The 23,690-nt window shown below is 40.8% G+C and overlaps 1 protein-coding gene across 1 annotated transcript in view; it reads right to left on the bottom strand.

The window, feature by feature from the left end:
- Nucleotides 1–23,690, bottom strand: part of MED27 (mediator complex subunit 27) — an 81,778-nt gene that overhangs the window by 5,590 nt on the left and 52,498 nt on the right. Inside the window, exons 4-6 of the mRNA XM_085076962.1 lie at nt 20,612–20,705; nt 10,524–10,631; nt 4,255–4,296 (exon numbers count right to left, since the gene is read on the bottom strand). Coding sequence (XP_084933088.1) covers nt 4,255–4,296; nt 10,524–10,631; nt 20,612–20,705 — 244 coding nt within the window. The remainder of the gene's footprint in view (nt 1–4,254; nt 4,297–10,523; nt 10,632–20,611; nt 20,706–23,690) is intronic.

The raw sequence follows: 23,690 nt of genomic DNA, 5'->3' as shown, positions 1-23,690 counted from the left end.
AACCTGACCTAATAAAAACCATCCCATGACTCAATTATTAAAGCTCTCCCCATGTATTTTATCTCACTGCCAGGAAATATCCTTTTGAAAAGCAGGTGCAGAACTTCCTTTAAGAGCCACAACTTTCCTTGCCACTTATTGGTTTATTCCCTCAAGTATGACACTGACAACTCCATCTAATATAAAGGGATTCACTAAATCCCCTGAAAGGTTTTTAATTTTTTTTTTTTAAACCCTTGTAAGTTCATGGCCTTAACATGGCCTGTAGCAATGAGCTCTGGAGGCTGATCACAGCACTAAGAAAAAAAAAAATAAAAGGAAGTTATTTTATTAGTTTAGATCCTTTAGAGTGTGGAAAACTGCACGAGTGCCTCTGTTCATTTCCAAGGATTCCCATTACTCAATCTTCTCTCCAGGAGCACATCTGAGTCTCTCTGGAGGGAATGTGGAGCACAGAACGTGGTGCCCGAGAGGTGCTGGGAAGGATGATGGATGGAACAGGCACTGACAAACTCCACACAGATCTTTACACACCTTTCCCCACTCCCAGCTCAGGAAAACACCACCAGACTTGTCTGAAACATAAGATTTATCATTTGTTTTTAGACCTCACAAAGTGTTCAGTTATTATTTCACTTGTTCTGCTTATTTTCGGTGGGTCACAGAGGTTTTATTTCACTCAAGGAGGTTTTTGAAGAGAGCCAGGGACTGATCCTGCCCAGAGCAGGTGACCCTGGGACAGTCCAGCTCCTCTCCTTGAGCAGCAGCAGCACAGCCCACATCTGTCTCATGCATGAATTCATCCTGCATGTGATCTCATCCGGAGATTATTGACAAGAATACATCTTCATACATTACAATACTTATGTGTCCTTGTCGTGGGGAAAATGCCATCACTTGGGGATCACACAGCTCACAAACAGCTTCTCAAAGTTCTGGTTAAAACATGCTTTAGGGAGGAGCAAAGCAAGCCAAAATAAATCCAACTTTGTGGCATTGCTAAAACTTGCAAGACTGTTTAGGTGAAAATAAGGATGGGACTCTGAGGTCAGAATGAAATATATGGGTTTAAAGCCTTTACAAACGATTTAAACAGACAAATTCATCACAGTATCCAGCAACATCAGTTAATTGAGCTGTCTGACACCACCTCCCAGTATGATCCACTCACAGCAGTCCCAAAATTCTGTGTTCTTCCCTCTTTTCTGAATACAAAGTTATGAATATTGCACCACTCTTTACAATTAGATTTTTGAACCCTCTGCACAATGACTGGAATTATGTATGCTCTTCATATATACCATGATTTAAGCCCCAAAATCTGTCCTTATTTCCTGTTTTATTCCTCCTCTTGCGTTAGTGGATCAGGAGAGGCGAGGTGTTAAAATAAGGAGGTTTAAGATGAAAACAGTTGCTGCTCCTGTGGAGTTTAAATGTCACACCAACATGGCAGTCTGAAAAACCTTTTCTTTGCTCCTTGTGCTTCAGGCCCTTTCAGCCTTCCCCTCTCTTCTTTCCCAGCTCCATTCTCTGCATCTAACCCTGCTGGTGTATTCAGTGCCTGTAAGGTTTTATTCACCCCAGGACCAAATTCAGGAAGTCCCCAGGGAACTGAGAAAATGACTGTACACTTGAACAGTAATGGCCCCTGGGGGAGCTGCCCCCCATCAAATCACACACACTTGGGGATCCTGCCTAATAACAAGGAGAGAGAAAAGCCTTGCTGACACAGCCAATGCCTGCAAACAAAAAGTCAGGACAAATTTAGCTGCGTTTGACAGGGTTGGATTGAAGATCAGAGGTCTCTGGTCCTTCACCTAGAAAGTCGTGCTGCAAAGCCCTGTGAGGATTTGACAGGCTTGCAGCTCCCCCAGGCAGGGAGCTGGGGAGCTCCAGATGTTGTTGTATTATCATTGGAGACAGAGTTTGGGAACTTGGTTGGGGTTTTAAAGAGGAACAGCCCTGTCCTTCAGAGGGCGACGGATTTTACAGTTATAACAGCAATTACTCATCCCTATTTCTCCTTCTTCCACATTGCCATACTGGTGATTGCCATGAGAAACACATTTCAAGAACATTCAGATGTGCTCTGACACATTTACTCGTGATTTTTGCATGGCATGAAAACATTTGTTCTGAAGATCCTGCAGTACAGATCCTACACTGCTAACAGAGTATAATAGTTTCTGTAACACTGTTTTATCTATTCCCTTCATTTTGCCACTGCTAAATCACTACTCCTGGGTATTACAAATAGACACAAGTGCAGCTTAGAGAATAAAGGGAAAATCAAACCAAGCACTGCAGCACAGAGAACTTACTATGCTGAACCACAGCACTTTCTGTCACCTGTTTGAAAAGCTGATGTGGGTCCCAGCCTTAACTCCTTCAACTATCAGCTCAATCTACACAATCTATTGATTAGAAGGTGCCATCACCTTGCATTTTTATCACATTTCTCAGGCAAGAATCTGAGAACTCTACACAACCAATTCAGTGAGAGCTTCTGTGAAGTCAGCAATTATCATCCCAGCCTAAGGGAGGAGAAACTCATCCAGAGAGAGGTGAAGTTGTCCAAGGTAGGGCAGTGACAGCCAGCCAGCAACAAAATCTATAAAACTACTATAAAAAAAAATCCCCAAGACAAGTTGTTCAACTGGTGACAAGCCACCCTTTCTCTGAAGTCTTTCTGGGTTGTTTTTTTTTTTTTTCTTGGTAAATATGAATACATTTGGTATTTATCAAAAGAAAAATGGACAACAGAAGCTTAGGAAGAAAACAAAGATTCTCATTTATCTGTACTGCAGCCACAGAGGCAGCAGCAAGAGGGGTATTTTATGTTTTCTCTGATCTCCTCCACCTTCTGCCCTGAAAGCATCACCTGGACATGAAGGGAAATTTACTCCACTTATTTATGCACCCTGAGTCCTTAATGTGGACATCTAAGCAAACTGTACATTCACTCCACTCTGTTATCTTGCTGTAGACACTTCTATCATCAAAACCTGATTATTTATTATCATTTAACACAAATTACAGCAATATGACTTTACCCTTCCAAGTTATTCTAAACCAAAACATCCAGGACAAGAATTTTATGCCCAAATGAGTGTAGAACCAAACACACACATTGGGAAATTGAGATGATGCAGCTCATTCCAGAACCTTACATTTATTCCATTGCAAAAATCACTTTAAAAGCAGGCTGATAAACAAATGCTGCTTTACTTCCCCCTCTATTACCCTACTTGATGCTAAAATAGAAAGAATATTTAATCCACTCATCTCTGGGGTAAAGAACCAACTGCAGCAAAATTTCCAAGCTCCCCACAAGCTGTCCTTTGATCTGCAGCAGGTTAATGTCATGGGTCAAACATTCCCCTCCTGACTGCATCTGAAACCTTGGAAGGGAGCTGAACAAACACAGCCAAACTTCTGACCCCTGTTTTTCCACCCTTTGGAGTCCCTGACCCCCATTTGTCTCACAAACTCCAAGTGGGGATGAAAGGAGCCAATGCAGCAGCTGGAGGCTGCAGCTCCTTGAACTGTGCCTTGAAGGGAGGGAAACGAGTTTAAACTCGGATCAATCTGAACTTGCAGCATTCTGACAAGAGGCCTTCAAAGAGAAATCTTCCCTTCCTTGAAAATAGCGAGATATAGATCTTTCTAAAATACACTTTAACCTTCTTAGCAGTTTTATTTTTATTGCTGCCGTTCATTCCCTCATCGGTCTTCTCTTACTTCATGGCATGACATTCCTTCCAGTAAGTCCCTCCTTTTACACCATCATGGGAAGAAGGGCAGGTGAAAAAATTTCAAATTTCTCATTTTGAAATGGGAGTTCTACTGATTTATTAAACTCAAGCCCTCAGGAACGAGAGGCAACCAACCCCAATGAAAACAACAAAGCAAAATCCAAATGAACCTGAAACAGTCTTTCCTCCTCCAAAAGATTTAAATTGAAGAAAGAATGCTCAAAGATTCCTCATGAAATTTTAAGACTAGTGTAGTATAATCTCTGATTTCCTATTCCAAACCATGGACTGGAACTGTGATGGGAAATGAATCCAAATTAAATAACACCAGAAATGATCTTCTTTTCTACTCACAGTTTTCCTTCATTACAGATTATTGTTTGCTATTTGCAAGTTGTGATGACAAAGAATAAATTCTGAATTATTTAACATAAGTGCCCAGATATTTAAAATGAAGTCCACATATGTGCCTTAGGTAGAGAAATGATGTGAGACTTACCTTCTGAAAAACTTGATAGTTGGATTTAGACCATATGTCAAGCTACAGTAGGGGAAAAAAAAAGTTATATATTACTACAGATAAAGAAGCAGCTTTGGAGAGAAGGAGAGAGAAAATGGATCAACAAAGATATATCTCTCAGTTCATTCTTTTGACCCCTTGCCCTCACCTGTTGCAATCCCAGAAAGGAAATTAATAAGATTTCCTTTGTATTGCAATGACAAATGAACATGGTTCAGCACAGTTTCAATAAAAAAATTATACATATAAGACTTGTTGAATTAATGAGTTCTCTTTAAAAAAGCAAAATCTTCATTTGTATGGGGTTGTGGCTGATCTATGCAAATATTCATCAGCTTGAGTCTGTTTCTAAAATGAGGGCATTTTTATTAAGTTTATGCTTGTCTTGTGTAGAATAAGTGATTCAGTTACAAACGACACAAAGAGCGTTTAGCTGAATTAAGCCAAAGCTTTGGGTCTACTGGGGCCAAATAAAACATCCCTCAGGAAACTGCATTTACATTTGCAGACAAAAAGCACACTAAGAGAGATTTAAGGTGGTAGATAACTGCACACACATCCATGACTTGAATGTGTGCTCAGCCACACACAAACTAAAGGAACAGAACTGAAATAGAAGTTTTATTAGCCCCCAAACCCAGAAGGTAAGGCTGTCCTTGCTGAACATCCCAATGGCTCCTGTGGTTCACAATTCCAATGTTAATGCTAAACATGTTAATGCTCTCTTAGCCCAGCCCTGTGGAACATCTTGGACTGTCAAGGAAAAGCAGCAGGGAAAAACAAGAGGAGCTTCCATCAATCCCACACATGCAAATCATTTTTTTTTCAACAGATCCCAGTGCATTCAACAATTCTGTATGCACAGAACTTGTCACAGGAAAGGTATTTGATAAAGCATTAATCTCAGGGTCTCAGTCTAGACAGAAGAACAACTTTGGGGTGAATTTATGAAGCAGGGGAGCTCCTCTAGTGCCTGATCCCACAGCTGGACACACAGGGAGGGGTTCTTTTCCTGGTACAACTGATTATTTCAGTTCTGGCTTACGTGCTCATACATTCTAACTGACAGCACAAGTCTTTCCAAAGGCACAAAGCGAGTCTGAAATCAAGGAAGTCACATGAAGTGAGTAAAACACATGAGAAGGAGGCGAGGGAAGCGAGGGGGATGAGGATGCTGAGCCCAAGTGCTTAATTCACCATGCTATAAATGGTCAGAATGCTAAAAGCTCTCATTCTTTTAGGAGCAGCACTGTGAAGTGGCCCATGTCCAAATCCTGAATCCCCAGTGCTCAGGGTGGACAGGACGTGATGCTCCAACTTCCAAAGCCACTCCAGGATCGATGTTTCACGGCTCAGCAGCGCTGACCTTGCCGTGAGACAAAAGGCAGCTGATGTCTCAATGCCTTTTCCAGGCTGGATGGAGACACAAGTACCCTGAGGCACCTCCCTCCAAACCTTTTAGCATTTCCTGGCTCTGGGGGTGGGATCAAGAACCTGTGTGAGCACCAACACCCATAGGGTGCAGCCTGGACTTGGACCCAAGCTTGGTTTACAGGGTTTTATCTCACCTGTGCCTGCTGGGAAGGCAGCATTGCACTTTTAGATTAGAAAAGTCTACATTTGAAAATAAAAAATTAATGTATATTTAAAAAAAACCCCTGTTTTAATGCAAATTTACAGCTTTCTTTGACCACAGAGTTGCTGTAATTGGAATGTATAGATGGTTTCTAATCTCCAGTGATCAAACCAAGTATGTCATCCTCTCTAGTTAGGCTCAAAAAAAGTCCACTTCATATGCTGCTTTAAGATGACTCCAACAGGTTCTGAATGTTCATTAGCTGGCACAGAGATGGAAAAGCTGAAAAAGTAATGAATGTCTGTCTTACAGACATGATGTTATCCATGTAAAGGAAGAAAGAAAGAAAGAAATGAAGGAAAGAAAAAAAGAAAAAGCTACTAGCCCCTGCTCCATGCATACATCCTCAATGAGTGCCCACCTTTCCCCCTGAAACCCAGGATTAAGGCAGAGGCAGATTAAAGAATGCATCGTTATAGGTCTATTATTCTTCAACTTTTCACTTTCAATCAAGACACACATTTGTAACTAAAAAAAACTGCTGAAAGCACAATTTCAGGGCATCCTCTGCATGTGAATTAAAGCAGGGCTCCTTTTCCCCAGTGCCCCTCTCCCCACCCAGCCCCAGCAGCTGTAACAAGAGGCCGTTTGCTGAAGGTCGTCGGAGAGATTTCAAAGGCGATAACAAATCAGAATGTTCCCTGCATCCCATATCAAACAGGGCCGGTGCCAACACTTATTAGAGAAATCGGATTCAACCCCCCCTTCACCCAAACACACACACATCCAGCTTTGAAGTGGTGAGAATGCAGGGATCAGAAATTACCCGAGAGACAGCTCTGCCTGTCTTTGAAGCTTTCCTTTGATACTACTATTTCTTCTCCTCTCTTACGCTAGGAGGCTAAAAGCTGCCTTTTCTTATTGATATGGGGTAATTAATGAAGCCATAGCATTAACATAACCCAAGTTCCTGAACATGAGAATTCAGAGACACTTATGTTTCTTTAGTTAAGTCTGAGGGATGCAAAATAGGAATTTGGCTAGGTGGTGATGTGAAGTACTGACTCTAAATACGCCCTGTCAAGGTGGTTCTTGGTCTCTGCATCCAAAGAAAAGCATGGTATTATTATGCCCAAAAATCCCAATATGATTTTTTTTGCTACCAAAAGGCTCAGCTGCCCTGAGAAGGTGAGCTGCATAGCTTCATTTATTCAGGAAACCAGGAAAACCCTCGTAATGAATTACTACCCATGGTTAAATTCCAATGCACAACAAGCATGTCACAGTCTGAAATTAAGGGTGGCACTGTGCCACCACTAAAATCATGAGGGTAATTAAAATGCATCAGTCTGTGGTGGACATGAAGGGCTAGGATGGTGAGCAAGAGCAACTGTGAGCAGGTCCAGCACCCACGAGGTGTCAGAGCCTGCCACATCTCACTTATTGTTTTTGCAAAGTGTCACCAAAAATGTCCAAGTTCTGCAGCTGGCAGCTTGGCAAAGACATATTCTGCAGGGTCTGTGAATAATTCACGAGAGAGGTACACGGAGCACTTAAGAAATGCAATGATTCTGTCTGTATAAGCAAAGCTTGAAAATAAACCCTCAGAATGGCGTGTCTTGTTTTACTCCCTGCAAGCTTGAAACTTCTGGTTTTTCACCTTAATTTTGAAAGCATTTAAATGCATAAGAGGGAGGACCCAGTTTAAGGAGACCTCGGCAGAGAGCACGTGAGGCTTTCACGTAAGCACCTGTCAACCTGCACAGCACAACGAGGGAGCACTCAGCAGCATAAAGCAACCTGGAAAATGCAATGTCAGCTTTCCTAGGAACTGCTGGTGTGTCACTGTGCAGCTCCCCAGCAAGGAAAAACACCCAGATTTGGAGTTTTTCCTAGGCTTGCCGGACTGAAGGATCAGAAGATGCTCAACAGCTCTGCTGTCTGCACTTGTCTCTTCCTTTTTCTTCCCAGTAACGCAAAATTTGCTAAAAAACAGTGTATTTTCAGTAATAAATGATGACTCCCCTGATCAGAAGGGAAATCTCTGGCTTCCTCTGTGCAGGGTCCATGTCTCACTTACTGTCCCCAGTCTCCCAGTGATGGCCAGTTCTCCTGTTTTAAATACCACTGAACACAATTGCTTGCCCCAAACTCCTCTCTGCTTGGAAAAAGTCTCCCACTGAATTTCACTTTTTGTCCTTAAAGGGCTTTCCAACTTGTGCAGTTTGGAGGGTGACTCAACAGACCCTCATCCAGTTATTTGAGTGCAAATGAGCACAATGACTTATCCAGCATCCCTTCTTCAACGTGGCTTCTGGAGAAGAGGCACTTCAGCTTTGCCATATTGTATGTTAACACCTAGCTCATCTTCTCCCTGTTGTTTACAAATATTAAATGTATTCCTAGGAATACATAAACTAAGCCCCAAATCAACAATGACTGTGTAAACTGCTCACTGGAAAAACCATCACCTCCTACTGTGTTCCTGAGGGTTCTCCATATTTCTGTTATTTAATAAAGATGATGCTCACTGATCTTTTTCTTAATTTTTTCTGTGTTTCTCCTTAATGCTAGAGCATTTTTCATGCTATCAGGCTAGCAACTGAGAAGCCAGAATGGTGTAGAAACCTCACTGAAGTACCTTCCCAACAGCATCTGTTGTGACAGGGAAGGAATTGCAATGGGCTCTGTTCATAACTGACTGCAATCGCTCATTCCCAGCAGGCACAATAAGGAAAGCAAATCATTGTGGGAGCACAATCTTAATTCTTATTCTCCAATTACCAGAGTAGTTAATTAGTGACAAAAAAAAAGGAGCTCACTGTTTGTCAATATGTGCTCCAGTTGGCAAAACTAGCAAGCTACGCATTTATTTAATCTTCCAAGCCAAATTTGCTCATGATTTAAGTGGCTCCAACTGCAATTCTGCTTCAGTCAAATGAAATGTTCCTATTTATACCTAAAACGGAGACCTTCAGGTTTGCAAACTCTCTGGGATGCCCACTGGAATAACAAAGTGCCACATAAAGGTCACAGGTTGGTGCAGCCTTGCAGAACAGTCCCACAACCCAGGTTTGGACACAAAGCTAAATGGGGAGAGAGCAGACTCCCCTGCAGACTGGCTTAAAGCAAGAAAGAAGCCAGGTGTTCACACTGAGGCCCTGGAGGAGCAGAACTGCTCCCCACTGACAGCAGGCAAAGGTTAGTGCCCTGTGCCCAGAGCTGGCCTTGGCAAGTCCTGCTGTCCCCTGGCAGCAAACGATGGCAGAGGAACAATGTGCAGCTCCCAGGAGAGTTCACCTTGAGCTGAACAGAATCCCAGCGCCAGCTGCTGAGTTTCAGAAAGGAACTCCTTACTTAGCTTTTCAGCACATATAGCATTATTGTATTTCAAGGGAGCTTCAAAGGAAACTGGATTCATCAGAGAAAACGAGCACACCCAAATGAAGTGTGACACAGGAATCCATCACACACTGTCAGTGCTCTCTCAGCAGACCATGATTTCACTTCCACACAGAACTTGGGGTGAAGAGGGGCTGGAGCTGTGACTCTGTATTTATATGCAAATACACAGGGAGTAGAGAGCAGCTGCTTCTGCGGCAAACTGGTATTTAAACCTGCAGAGCTGGAAAAGGCAAATCAAAAGTAAGCAATTTCTATTTTACTACTTCTTGGGCCAATCCTCCGCCCTTTGAGGGAGAATGTCTCACCTGGGAAATAGAGCTGCACTGTTTCCTTCAGCAGCTCAGCTCCTGGCCTTTCCCAGAGAACAGAGGTTCAGACTCAGAGCTGCGGAACTCTGGGTCAGCACACAACGTGCTTCTGTGTGCTGAAACACAGTTACCACTTCTGAAAGGAAAAGAAGTCTCACCTCATTATAACATGGCCTATGGGTGCCAAATACTCATCTTGATATAATGAACTTTTTATTTTAATAGGCTTCATAATCAGAAGAGAAAGCTCCAGAGAGACCATGTGAAACATGGAGGTATTTAGGGCTGGTGCTGGCAGTGGAGAGTCCTGGTGGATGTCTTGGGAAGAGAGACCATTCCACCTTGGAAAGAGACCCAGGCTGAGCTAAGGCCAGCAGGTCCTGTTAGCATCTCCTGATGTGCTGAGGAGAGCCATATGGAGTGTGTGCAGGCAGGGAAATTGCAGGGATCAAGCAGGGTGAGCTGTTCACAAAACAAATCACTTGTGCAAGCAGGGAACACTTGCTGCAGTAGCTGCTGTTCAAGATGTGCTGCTGCTGGCAAGTGAATTCTTGAGGAGCACCTACCAATGATCCTCTCTGGTGTGTTTATCAGGCTGAGCACAAAACCAGCCCAGATTCCTCAATGGCTCTCAGAAGAGAGAAAGCTGAACTTTGGGCTGTTGATGTGCTGGTACACTGCAAAAATGTTTTCTCAGCAGACACTACCAACACAGCAACTGGGGTTGAGGTGATAAATCAGAAATTCAAGCAAAGGCTTCAGAGCTTAGAAAGAAGTCAGACATTTGGGGATGCAAAATCCATGCAAAGCAAGACAAATTTAAACTGGAACATCCTGTAAACACCCACAGTCTTTCACCAGTTTTACATTCCCAGTGTACTCAGTGGGATCCCAGTTTCCTGCCAGGTCCACACCAGGCAGAAATGGAATGGAATTTTGCTGGACAGCCCACAACCCACCTTGCCATCCTCAGTATAGACATTTTCATTGTAGCCTTTGACGATTGTCCTGTCAATGAAGAGGCTCCTCATCACCACGATCACTTTTAACACTTTTCCTAAGGTAACCTGGGAAGGACAGGAGAAGGACAAAAATGAGCTGAGGGCGAGTTGATGGCGTCTGAATTTGTAAGACCATCGAGTTAACAGCTTAAGTTGATGCAATTTCAGTTTTCAATATTTTATAGAGAGACCAAAATAAAAGATCTAAAAGCAGTGTGTGTTATGAGGAGGAGAGAGACTATAAAGTGCAGAACAAACAAACATTCATTTGCAACTGAAAATGTATGAGTTCACAGAATTCCCTTGTGCAGACATGACACTGCCAAGCAATTCTTTCCATTTTATTAACACCACAACTCAATAACTTGTCAAAAACAATGGGCAAATGTGATTATTTTCGATGAATTTGATATTCTCCAATATAAGGCCACTTAGGGAAAAACAATTCGAAAGAAGAATCGGACTATCCTAATGCTGGCTTGTAAAAGCATGCCATGAGTTTAATGGAAAGCATTTTCTGTCCAATAAAAAAGTAAAATTATTTCAAAGGAAACTACAGCTTAAAGTAAAAATGTTACATTTCCAAAGGTTTCATCTCCTTCTGTGAAAGTGTTAAAGTGCAAAGAATAAAACTAGTATAATGGAAAATAGAGAGGGTCAGTCAGAGCATAACAACAGAAATAAGCCTAAATTATATTATTGACAACAATGCAATAATGAAGGCATTTTAATCTAAAAATCAATTTACATTTCAAAGATGAACTTGCACTTCAATACGGTTAAGATGTGTGTCTAACAAGCATTCTGTCTTTGTAATCTGTTATACAGAGATTATTAGAGAGTTTTTCCTCACCCACAAAAGCGCGAAACTGAGATAAAAAAGCAACAATTAATTCATTTGAATATTTCCCAACCAGCAGTGGCTCATTTTCTGCCAGTGTTCCACCATTTCATCCTGTATGGATAAACACACACTAAAACAAATGTGTTTTTACTGCTGACCTCAGCAGACAAATCCACACCAGAAGAAATCAGTCAATATGCACCTTCATTGATTTGTTGGATGTTATTCCTTTGTAATTCTGCTAATGACTCCTACCCACCACCCTGCTCCAACACCAGCAGCCCCAGCCTGAGCTGACTGTAATCACTCCAGAGCAGGAGAGGCACAAATCCTGGAAAGAGCTGATGACAAGGCTTTGCCATGGGACATGGAGAACTCCAGGAGAGAAGAGTCTGAATGACAGGGCAGGACAATATTCCATATTGTTCACAGCAAGAGAGAGGACAGGGAAACAAGGAGGGAAGGCAATGACAGCCTTCAAGCAGAATTGTCAGGCAGAATAGTGCAAGAACATAAAAAGTGGGTCAGAAGAATGGGTAACTTCTAAATAAAAAATGTTAAAAGCTGAAGAACAGGAACTTGTATCAAGGCCTGAGCCATGCACTCACCAGGAACCATGAACATGTATGGAAACACCATGTTTTGCTTTCAGGTGCTGTGAATTTTGGTATCAATCTAGAGTCTTTAACAAGACCTACTTGATCTGCACATACAGGAAACTGGCAGAGTTATTTCAGCACCTACCACTGTATTAACTAAGTTAAAAATGCAAAGTCATGACCCAGAGGTGTCTAATCTATGATGCTGATCATCCACTGGAATCACAGAGTTTTGTCATAGCTGCTAAGAGGAGGAAATGAATAAACCCTGGGAAAAGTTGCCAGCACGTTTAGAGTTAACAGTTTCCAATTTATTTTTCTACCTTATTAAAACTGACACTTCAGTGGGATATTGGTCTGCTGAGAGAACGGACTCTTATTTATAACTTCACACTCGACATCAACCATACATAATAAAATTAAAAGGAGGAAAAGAAGACATTTTAAAGAAAAAGAAATCTTAATGGCAGAATGATAAGGCTGCCCTACAAACACCCAGATCCAGCTTTATGTACAGTATTTCTACCCCCATCACCTTCACACCCTTCAGTTGATGCTCTCCCTTATTTCCTCTTTCCTCTTTACATTGTGCATTCATACCATCTCCCATTGCTGCCAGGTAGAAATAAATCTGAGGTTGATCTGCAGCCTGTGTGGGATGTTCCTGAAAATCCTCACGGTGATCTGTGGAACGTAACAAACTGAAAAATCCTGTGTGTGGCACTCCAGCTTGCTGGAATAAACTCCCTGCTGGCCTCAAACCTCCTCCCCCCAGGATTTACCTGCACAAATACTTCGGCATTAGCTCCCTGCCCTTTTCCAGGAGATCTGACTCCAGTGGTTCACTCCACACTTCCAGAATGCACTACAGCACTGAAATGTCCCATCTGGCACAATGTCCATGACAGCACCTTGACCACCCACTTGCCTGACCATCAAAATTCCAAATTCCTGTCTCCCATAGTGTAAGGAGCTGTGTAAAGCCAACCTCAGCTGGGTGCCTCAGACCATGAGCTCCCTAGGAAGGTCCTCCTGCTGCACTCCCCCTGTACATGGAGCACCCAGACACCCTGGGAATCCAAACTTTGGCTGGCTTGGTGCTGTGTTGTCTGAATTAGCTCTTACAGTGCTTTGGTACTGGAAAAAAAACAAAAAAAAAACTTCCCTCTTTTGTACAAGTCTTGTTTTGACAAGGGATTCGTGTAGATTTTACAGTGGCTGGAAGAGAGACTGGGACTTTCAGCTGATTTCTGTAGGACTGTATCATTAGTTAAGCCTGACAGAAGCAGGAATTTTGTAAAAGAGCAGCTCAGAGAAATTACAGTTCATCATTTGAACAGCACTGAAAGAATGAGGGTAGTAGTACAAAGAATGAACAGCAGCCTGTCACCAGACTGGAGGATGCTGTTAGATGTGGAAGCCAAAATGCTCCACAGCTATTTCCAGGGTGAAGCACATTCCATATTGTACACAGTAAATGCAATGCCCTCTATTTTTTCCTCCAGTAATCAAGATTTGTAACTATTTCCAGGGCTTAATGTTTTTGTTCAGCTCCACAGTATGATTTTACAAATCATGTTTTTCATTTTATTTCAATCCCTGCTCAACTTGGCTGCTTGGAGTCCATGCTCAGGAAAGGTCTATGTATGGAACTTAATTGACACTTATACAGCTGTGTCCCTGCAGATCACCTGAAAGAAGGTAATAAAGAACTAATGGCTTTGGTAAATCAGTAATTGGATAGTTCTGCTCTGAGCTCCAAGAGTGCAGGTCTCTCCTGGAGGTCCAGACTCACCCAGATGCTCCCTATTTAATGGGCACTGAAATCTCCCTGCATTTCCACAGGTACCACCTGGAAGAGATTTCTTTCTTTATACAGAAAAGATACCTTTCCATGGTGACAAAAAGGCAACAATTTCCTTTCTAAGCCAAGTTTTCCTATTAAATTTCAACTTCTCCTGTCGATATCCTGTTAAGACAGCACTTGGCTTTTTAATATTTCGCCTGAAGGATATATGCCAACTCGTCCTTGATGTAGAAAATTTTAATTCAAATCAATACATGTACAAGGTCACTTTAAAATTCAATTAATATGAATGAAAAAATATGCCCCACAGTTCTGTGAGCTGAAAATGGAACAGTTGCAAGTTAAATACTTCTGTAGCTTCTGTTTTGGGCTGTGTAATAACAATGTGCTTCTAACTTCCTTTTAACTAAAGTATACTAAATTCAGACAGTTAAGTTATTCATAAATCCCCAGCTTCCTAAAATGGCAAGCCCCAGAAGAAGGTAGGACAGGCAGCTGATTGAAATCTGCAATATTATGCAGCTTTTCTGACAAAGACATATAAAATAAAAATCTTCTTGAAATATCCCAGTTTTAAAAATATTTTGTCTATCACCAAGATAAATCTCAAGGAGCATCTGACAGACACAGTATGCCAAGAAAGGGAGAGGGGGAAACAGAATAATCAGGGAGAATGACTTAGATAATATCTTGTAAGACTGCTAAAAAAAGTTCCCATTTAACACCAATTATAATTGGAAAAGAAGAAAGTACCTTTCCAAGTAAGTCAGTATCAGGGTCCAAATGAATTTACAAAATGAAAAGGATCAAAATTAATTTACCATGCCAGAACTCTGCCTGGAGGAAAGAGTTTGAAATCCCCCCTTTAATTTTGCCTCCTCACTGAAATTAATATCAAGTGAAAACCCCTTTTATGAAGCATTTAAACAACGCATTGACAAATGGTCTTTCTTAAAATTTATTTAAGTTTGATATCAGGGAAATGTATGCTGACAACACCAAGCTCCAACACTTTGCGAAAAATTCCCAAAGCTGCAGATTTCCCCTCAACATTCCAGGGAATTTGCTGCTGATTTGAGCTGCAGATGCTCTGCAATGCAGAGCTAAAAGAAAGAAAACATTATTTTCAGTTAACATGGGCACCTCCCAGCTTCTATAAAAAGGAGCACAAGTGTGTGTGTGGTTTTTATTCACCTCAGAAATAAGGCAACATCCAAGCAGAGATGTAACCAAGCTACAGATTTCCAGCAAAAGGCCAGACACCTGCTCCTTGCCATGGAATCAGCCAAAAGCTTGGCCTCCCACTCACAGATCCTTCTTACTAATCAGTACAATGCATGGAAATCCTATTTATATTTGCTGGAAAAAAAAGGTTTTGCATTAAAAATAAAGTTTAAAAAGAAATAACACGGAGAATTTCAACTAGATATTTTTTCCCCTCATTTTTATGTCTCATCTGCTGCTGGTATGGCTGCATTTTCCCTCACATGCTCATTATTCTTTAATGATGCCTATTTGTAAATAGCAAGATAAGATGCAATTAAGCCATTAGAGTCTAAATAAACAAACATACTAATTAGGTTCTTTACAAGGATTTCTTTTTTTATGCAAGAGCTGGAATTTACCTTTCATTAGTCTAACCTAATTGCAATAGTGCCTGATAAAAAGTCAACATAAATGAAGGACTTTAAATGCTTTCCCCATATTAAGGATGAGCTGGCTCTTCTCCCTCAGTGACATTCCCTATTCTCTTAATAAAGCAAAAAAAAACTGGCACAGGACATTGTTCAAAGGTTCAAGGGCAGATTTTGCCAGTGGCCAGTCACACTTATGGAAGTGCCACACCAGTCCAGCATTGCTACAGAAGATGAAATGGATTTTGTCTCTTTTTTCTTTTCTAAATTAGAGCACACCAGGAATTTTACAAGGATGAAAATGATGTCTGATCTTCCACAACATAAATCTGTGGGAATATCAATACACACCTGAGAGCTCTGGGCACACTAACCCTGTGGAGGGAGCAAAGCTGAGGACATTTCTCTACTTTTCTCTACTGTTGTTCCCTTTTCCCAAAGGAAAAGACTTTTCCTCATCTTCCTCATTCTTCATTGGCTAAGCAGAGAATACTTTACAATTTACCTGCCAACCCCTGCTCCTGTACTTTGTTAATTCAAGACATTCTTCCCCTGCACATCACCTCAAACACTGGCTAAATGCCCTCTAAATGCTGATTTTAATGCTTTTTAAATGCTGGTTCTCCATCTTGAGGCACAAATTGTGAAGCCACTGCACTCAGAAGTCCCACTGTGAGCTCAGCAATGATTCCCCCAGCTCACACCAGACCTGAAACATCCCAGGAGTTCCATCAAACACCAAAACCAAGGCAGTAAATCCCTAAATGAATATTCATCCTATGAGCCTAAAAATCAGGGGTCTAAGCCACCAAATGTAACTATATACCTCCCATAAACTGCTTTTTTTATCCAGTGCCTCCCTCCCAGTTCTCCAACATCAGGGTCTCACACAGAGCAATCAGTCTGGTGCCTTCCTTAATGAGCAAATAATATATTTCAGCACCCATTTTTCCCCACAAAACTAATAATGGTTTTATGTAAAACACTAATAAACAAAAAATGAGCCACGAAGAATTACTCAGTTTCTGAGAACAGATGTCTGGTGTATTTGCAATTAATACAACCCACTGCCACACAATCAGACTGCTTCAAATGTCGGGAACAAGATCTGAAAGTTCAAATGCAAATGCGTCTGGTTTTAAGGAGAATGAATAAAATGGTATAACAACCTGCTTCATATTTTTATATGACAGATCTATTAAAAAGCCAGGCAGCAGTATAAATTTATGAAAATTAATTTAGAAGGAAAAATTTGTAAGATAACCTGGAAAGAAGAAATCATGATTTCTGCCCTGAGTTTGGCAGGAACAATTCAGTTTTTCAGGTTGGAAGTTACTTACACATACCATTATGCTTTAGAAACAGAAATTACAGAATACAGTTCCATTATCTGTAGAAATATTTACCCAGTGCTTGTAATTTCTATAGTACTTCTTTACAAATATTAGGGATAAAAAGAATTTAAAGACAAAGTAGTTCCCAGATGTATGTAAGAAAATAAGCTTCTTCCCTGATTAGGACTGGCTGGGTATGTGATGATAAGGAATTGGTATTTCTCAGCTGGAAAAGTAGGGCTAAAGTCTACTGTTTTCTAAAATATTTCTGATATTAATGAATGAATTGTACACAGGATTTGTTCCACACAAAAAATGCTCTGGATTTTGATAATGGAAGTAAGATGTATAAAACCATCATAAAATAATCTGATAACGTATCTAGAAATGCAGCTAATCATTCAAAAAAAGAAGAAAAAAATCTAAGTGTTTTCATTCATCAAAAATCAGTTAATGTTTTCTTGATAGACAAGATAAGGTTTATCTATTTACAGTTCCTGGCATTTGACCAACAAAATCTCACAAAAACCTCAAGGAGTCCACAGTTCCCTGTGCTGCTGCTGGAAATTAATTTTGCATAACACCGTCATTAAGGCTGATATAATTCTAGGTTTAGTCTATTTTATACATAGTGCGATTAAAAGATTAATTGAAAAATCACTGCTGAAGATTGGGATTAAACAGCACCTTGAAATGCCACAATAAACTGCTTTTAAAATCAGCCGAGGATCTCACAGAGCTCTGAAAGCTTTCAATTATTTATGTGTTTGGCCTGTGTAGCATAAATCCAGACTAATGAGGTACAATTGCTGTGTATAAATCTAAAGCATAAAAAATCTCCTCATTGTCTGGAGGAAGAAGCTTTTTTTTCTCACAGAAGTTTGCAGCTTCTGCTCAGGGAGAGCCCAGCTGAGCACGAGGGTTATTTGCCAGGAGAGTTTGACCAGGAGGCTCACAGAGCTCCTAATTATTACAGAATTCCAGAAATGCTGGGGGGCTGAAGGACCTCTGGAGGTCATTCCATCCAACCCCCAGCCCAAGGCAGGGTCAGCTGGAGCAGGAGATACAGAACATGTCCAGGTGGGTTTGGAATGTCTCCAGAGACTCCCTGCCCTCCCTGGGCAGCTGTTCCAGAGGTCTGCCACCCTCCATGGGAAGTTTATCATAGAATATTTTTAGCTGGAAGGGACCTGCACGGATCACTGGGTCCAACTCTTAGGTGAATAACCCATGAAGAGATCAAACCCACCACTGTGGCATTGTTAGCACCATGGCCTAACCCAGGCAGCTCATCTCAGGGTTCTTCCTCATGCTGAAGTGAAAATTTTTGTGGTTTCTTTTAGTTTAGGGCCATTGCTCCTCATTCTATTGCTGGGCACCACTGAAGAGAGTCTGGCACCATCCTCAGGCACCCCTTGGAGATGTTTATATGGATTGCTGAGATCTCCTCTCAGCCTTCCCTTCTGCAGACTAACCCGGCCCACTGCCGCAGTGTCTCCTCATCACAGAGATGCTCCAGAGCCCAAATCCTCTCTGTGCCCTCTGCAGGATCCTCTCCAACAGCTCCCTGTCCTTCTTGAAGACATCTTCTTGAATCTCCCTATGAAGTCTCACCTCTACACAGCTAAGGACATAAACTGAATTCCATGTGCACATGAAGTTGTAGAGTCTGGGCTAAAACTTCCCCTCTTGGGTCTTTTTCCTAAAGTTCATTTGTTTGGCAAATGCCCCAACATTTCTGAAGGTTCAGCGAGTCTCCCATGCCTCCTCTCCCCTTCCTCCCCTATCATTTACATGTTTTTAAGACATGGACAGTGCTTCCCAGTGCCTTTGGAGATGAATGCATGATTTATCTCTGGATATGGATGGGATGATTGTGTTTCAAGATGTTGTAAGAACTAGACCTTTGCATCAAGGACGTTCCTAGGACACCAGGTGTGCTATGAACAGTCCAAGGATGAGCATGGCTGAGATTATACAGTTAGTTAATTAACTCTGGGCAAACAGCATGGCTGTGAAGTATTTTTAAATAAAATGAGCATTATCTGAAGCCTCTGGCATTGCGGTAAACCACACTGCAGCAGGGGAGCAGCTCCAGATGTAACTTGGGCTAAGTTCAGAGTGAGAAATCACAAGTGCTGAAGAAACCTCCCTCCTTCTGGGGGAGGTGCTCTTCACACTGCCCAGCCCACAGCACCTTTTTCACTGAAGGATCTGTGGCTGAAAACAGCAAAAGCTTTTGTAGCAGTTCAGGGCCAGATGGAAAGTGCCATATTGGCAACATCAACTGAGACAGATGGGGAAGAGGGAAAACCTGGCTAAAAGGAGAAATGATAAACCCATCACACAATCACATACAAAAATACTTGAAAAACAATCTTTTTGATCTCTGATCCAAGGAAAATATGCAATACCACTGGTTCAACATGGGGCTGGGATCTTGTAGAAATAAAAATGTCCTTGATTTAGAGAGCAACACCACATGGAATTCACTATGTTACTGCTGCTGGTGAAAGGCCTTCCTTTAGTCACCACCCAGCCTTGGTCCTTGGCAGTCACAACCAAGATAATTTACCTTATTTCCTAATTTACCTTATTTCCTAATTGTGCCTGAATCTTGAAAAGCATCATCTATTTCCTGACCACCTCAAAAAGCCACTGAAAGTGGAAGTTACTTCAGCATGCAAAGAAAAGCTCCAAGAGAATGCAAAGGGTTTCAAAGTAAGGAAGCAAAACCAGACATTTTTCTATAGCAAAATAGATAAAACACAAAGTCAGCTTAAGAGGAAATGCAAAAACTTCTAAGACTTATAACTTCTTAAGACTGCACTGATGAATTCCATTCTCTTCTGGAATATATTGTTCCACTTGGTGAATCCAACAATTGCAGATTAAATGTTTTAATGCCAGCTGTTTATTTTAACCTCTGACTCAGTTAATCTCTTGTGAATTTGGGGCTGTTCAAAGAAAGTTAATAATGAGATGTTAGACAGTTGATTAATTAAAACTAAATAGAATTGAAATAATTAAAAATTAAAAATAATCACAGCAAGGGTTACTATAGAGAAATTTCCACGGGAAATGTGAGATGGAAAAAACTGAACTGGCCTCAGTTCTTCATCTGTGTATGTGGTGTATTTTCTAGTTTTATTTAAAATTTGGCAAAATATGTGATTTCTGCCTTTCCCTAGAAGGATATCAGCATCCAGCTGCCACCCCATGGACTCCTCTTCCACTTTGCTCTCTTAGAACTTTAAAGATTTCTTTTGCTGTAAGCACAACAGCTGCCTGTAGAAATGGATGGGAACAATAGGCTCCTCTGAAATGAAATCTTGCCTGGTCAGGCAGAAATAAGCTGAATGTATTGGACTTGTTTATCTCAAATCCAGCCTTTACTGCTCATTTACTTCAAAGGCAAATTCTTAACTTCATCATATAACAGAAATTCACTGACCCAAGAGCAATGTGAACAAATTTAAATCATATTGGTTTCCTTCTTTTTTTCTTCCTCACAACATTCTCTTCCTTCTTAATTATCATGATTGAGATTCACTCATTGCCAAGTCTGCTGAAAACCACAGTGAGTATTTGAGTTTGTGCTCATATTTCTACAATCCCATTTAACAATAAAAAAGCCATAGATCTTTTGTTTAAAGAGGAAATTCTTTTTATCACTTATTTGCCTAAGAGCAAGAAAGATGCTACATTGCTGTGACAAATGAACAATGATATGTTTTTGAAAAAAAAAAAATTAATAACCTGCATTTTTGGGAAAGTAATTCAATCTGTCAAGAAAGTTAACTCAAGGGATGAAATGATCCAACTCACCAGAAGCATTGCAGAGGTTCCATTGGGCCTGGAGAGCTGGATGGACATTTCAGGAAACATCCTATCAATCCGACTGATCACATCATCAACGTACCTACCAACCAAACCAAACCAAACAGCAGCATTAACACAGGAGCTCTCACACACTCAGGTTATCAAAACTACGCTTTTTAAAAACATCTATCCTTTTCAGCAAATTTCCTTTAAAAAAATATCCTTTTTAACCCTGTTCATGGGACTTTACTGAATTGATTTCTCTCTGCTACCTGCATATTTTTCAAAAACAAATGCAAGCAGTAATTCGAAAAGTTACTGATAAGAGGAAACAAACCAAAGCCCTCTGCAAGTCATTTTGAAAATCTATTACTGTGCCTTTAAAAACTCACTTATTTTTTAGTCCAAATCTGTCAGCCTCAAACTCCTGCCACTGTATTTCTATACTTTCTCCTCGGGGAATTGAAGGACACATGATTAAAATTACTCTTCCAGTGTAGGAATTCTCAGGCTGTCATGTCCTTACTCTCTCGTTGATAAACTTAACAGATAAAGGTTTTATCAAAGACTTTGGATAATTCTTAGGGGTGTTTTTTTTTTTTCTTGAATCCTTCCAATTTATTTCATGCACTGGTGACTCTGAAATTGGCTGGTAAATTCCAGATGTTTCTGTGGAGCAATCAAACACAAAGGTAAAATAACATCCTTTCTGCTGGGTATAATCCCTGTTGCTGCAGGCCAAGGTGAGCTGGCAAACACTTGTCTTGTTCCCTGGGATCAAATGAAGAGTTCACCTGCATTAACACTGAAATCAGCCTGACAGAGACCTTGTTTCCCAGGACACATCACCCCAACCCATGGAAATGCCTCCCATCCTTCAGCCACTCCTCTGGGCACATTAAAATCCAAATTTTAGCTGAGTTTACAGGATAGTCTGTATCATCTGTCCACTGATCTGTCCCCATTTGCAAACACTGCGACTCAATCAGATCCATGAATGAATTCTTGAATAAAACTGTTTTCATGCTAACTCCACAAATGTGCTCTGAAAAAAGACTTTGGAAAAACTCGTTGTCTGAGTTACATTAACAGTAAAACTACAAAAAAACCCAACTAATTATTTCCTTTTAATCTGTTTAAACAAAGGCAAAAAAATGTTGAATTCTTGCTCTTCAAAGTAATTAAGTTCTTCTGTTAGTGCTAAAACTCCCTAAACAACAATGAGGTGCAATGCTCCAATTGCTACTTTGCAAAGGATTAAAACCATCAGAAAAAAATAAAATCAAATCAGGAAAGCTACACCTCCTCAGCTGGTAAAGTCAGCTTTTAAAGGTAACCAAAGAATGCAATGAGTTATGACAATTTTGCACAAAACCCTTAATCCACACTTATCATTGTGCAGAAGAAAGTTCCCCATTCACTGCAATGACTCATTAGCACTTTGCTGCTGATAAGCAAAGCCAAAAACATCCAGAAGCCAAGAAGTTCCTCAGCACCAGGAAAGAGGAGGCACATCACCCACTGCTCCAGGAGGAATAAGCTCCACATGAACAGCACAAACCTAACTGATTTCAAACACTGCTCAATCCCTGACTTATTTCATACAGCACCAGAGTTTATACTGTTTCATAAATGCCATTTCTCCAGGCTGTGCAAATAAATTAATCTCTAGCTTGTGGGGGACCAGGCTGTGGTACAGGCAAGGAGAGATTCTGTGGTTCTGAACATGTCGTGATGCAGATTTTTGCACAGCTTAAGTTTTCCAATTTGCCAAGCTTGAGGCAGTAAGAAGTTAAAAACAAACAAAATAAGAAGTTGCATAAAATACTGACATATCTTGCATAAGATACTGACATAGTCAATACACTAAGGAAGGAAAATTCAAGTAATTTTAAATCATGTGAACAACAGTTGGACTCGGGCATTTAATCTGCTTACGTCCTTCTGAAAATCCCAGCAGACATGTACACTCATCCTTTGAAAATGGGATCCAGGCTGGCTGGAGGTAATCAATTCTTCAAAGTCATTCTTTCATATGATTATTTTAAATGTTAAACTTGTCTTGACCACGAGGCTTAAAGCCTGACCCAAACCCAACTGTCACCTTGTACTACTTGAGCAGTGTAAGGCAGAGCAGGGAACTCACAGGGTTGTGAAATCTTCCCTTTAAATGAAATCCCACATACAGCAAACCAGGAATCTTCTAATTAGCATTAACCACCTTCTGAAAGCACTTAAAGGTGAGTTATTGTGACTTCTTGGGCTTAGATACCTATTATTTTTGTACAACTTTTCATAGACCAATTGACAGAAGAAGGAAAATTAAAACCACGTGCTCCAGAAAAATGTCATGTTTTACTTTGACAGCTCTGTCAGGACCATCCACACATGGAGCCTTTCCCTCTTGCTCTCAGTCAATGGGATGGCAGAGAAGATCCCAGACCAACAGGATAAAAGAGCATTGATGTACACAGCATTGTTTTGTGCCCCTGTGCCTTTTTTTAAGTAGATATGAGGTTTTCCTGAGCACTCATCAGAACAGAAAGATTCTTCAAAGATGCATCTATCTATATATATCTGTATCTATATAATCTCTTATATCTATATCTACATATCTGTATCTCAATTAGCCTGACTGCATTGTGGCCTCAAATATAAAATGACAAACAACCTCATATATGGCAAAATTCTCCTATAGATTTGCCCTTCAGAGAGGACATCTGGTGAAACATCTTGTGAAGGGATGGACATGATAAATCAGATGCAGTGAAGTAATGTAAAAGTGTAACTGGTGATGATTTCAGGGAAAACTGAGGAACACATGATGAAGAAGAGATAAAGTACACTCCTGAGGCTGTCTGGAAAGAGGGTCAGAGAAAAAGCTGCTGTCTGGAACTTATTTCGTAGAACTGAAACACATAAATTTAGTCCCAAAATGAGCACTTACAAAATCTAAACGTCTCTGTCCAGTTTTAGCTCAAAAATATGATAGTTCCTATTTATGCTACAGAACCTCTTGCCCAGTCTCGGAGAAGCAAAGCACTCGAGGATGGAGAAAAGTCTAATTTTACTTTGCCAACAAGCA

The sequence above is a fragment of the Lichenostomus cassidix genome, chromosome 17, assembly GCF_008360975.1.
Source record: "Lichenostomus cassidix isolate B80296 chromosome 17, HeHo_3.0, whole genome shotgun sequence".
In the NCBI taxonomy this organism is placed as follows: domain Eukaryota; kingdom Metazoa; phylum Chordata; class Aves; order Passeriformes; family Meliphagidae; genus Lichenostomus; species Lichenostomus cassidix.
Note: the sequence above shows the minus strand (reverse complement) of the source record. Positions and strands in the feature narration are given on the sequence as shown.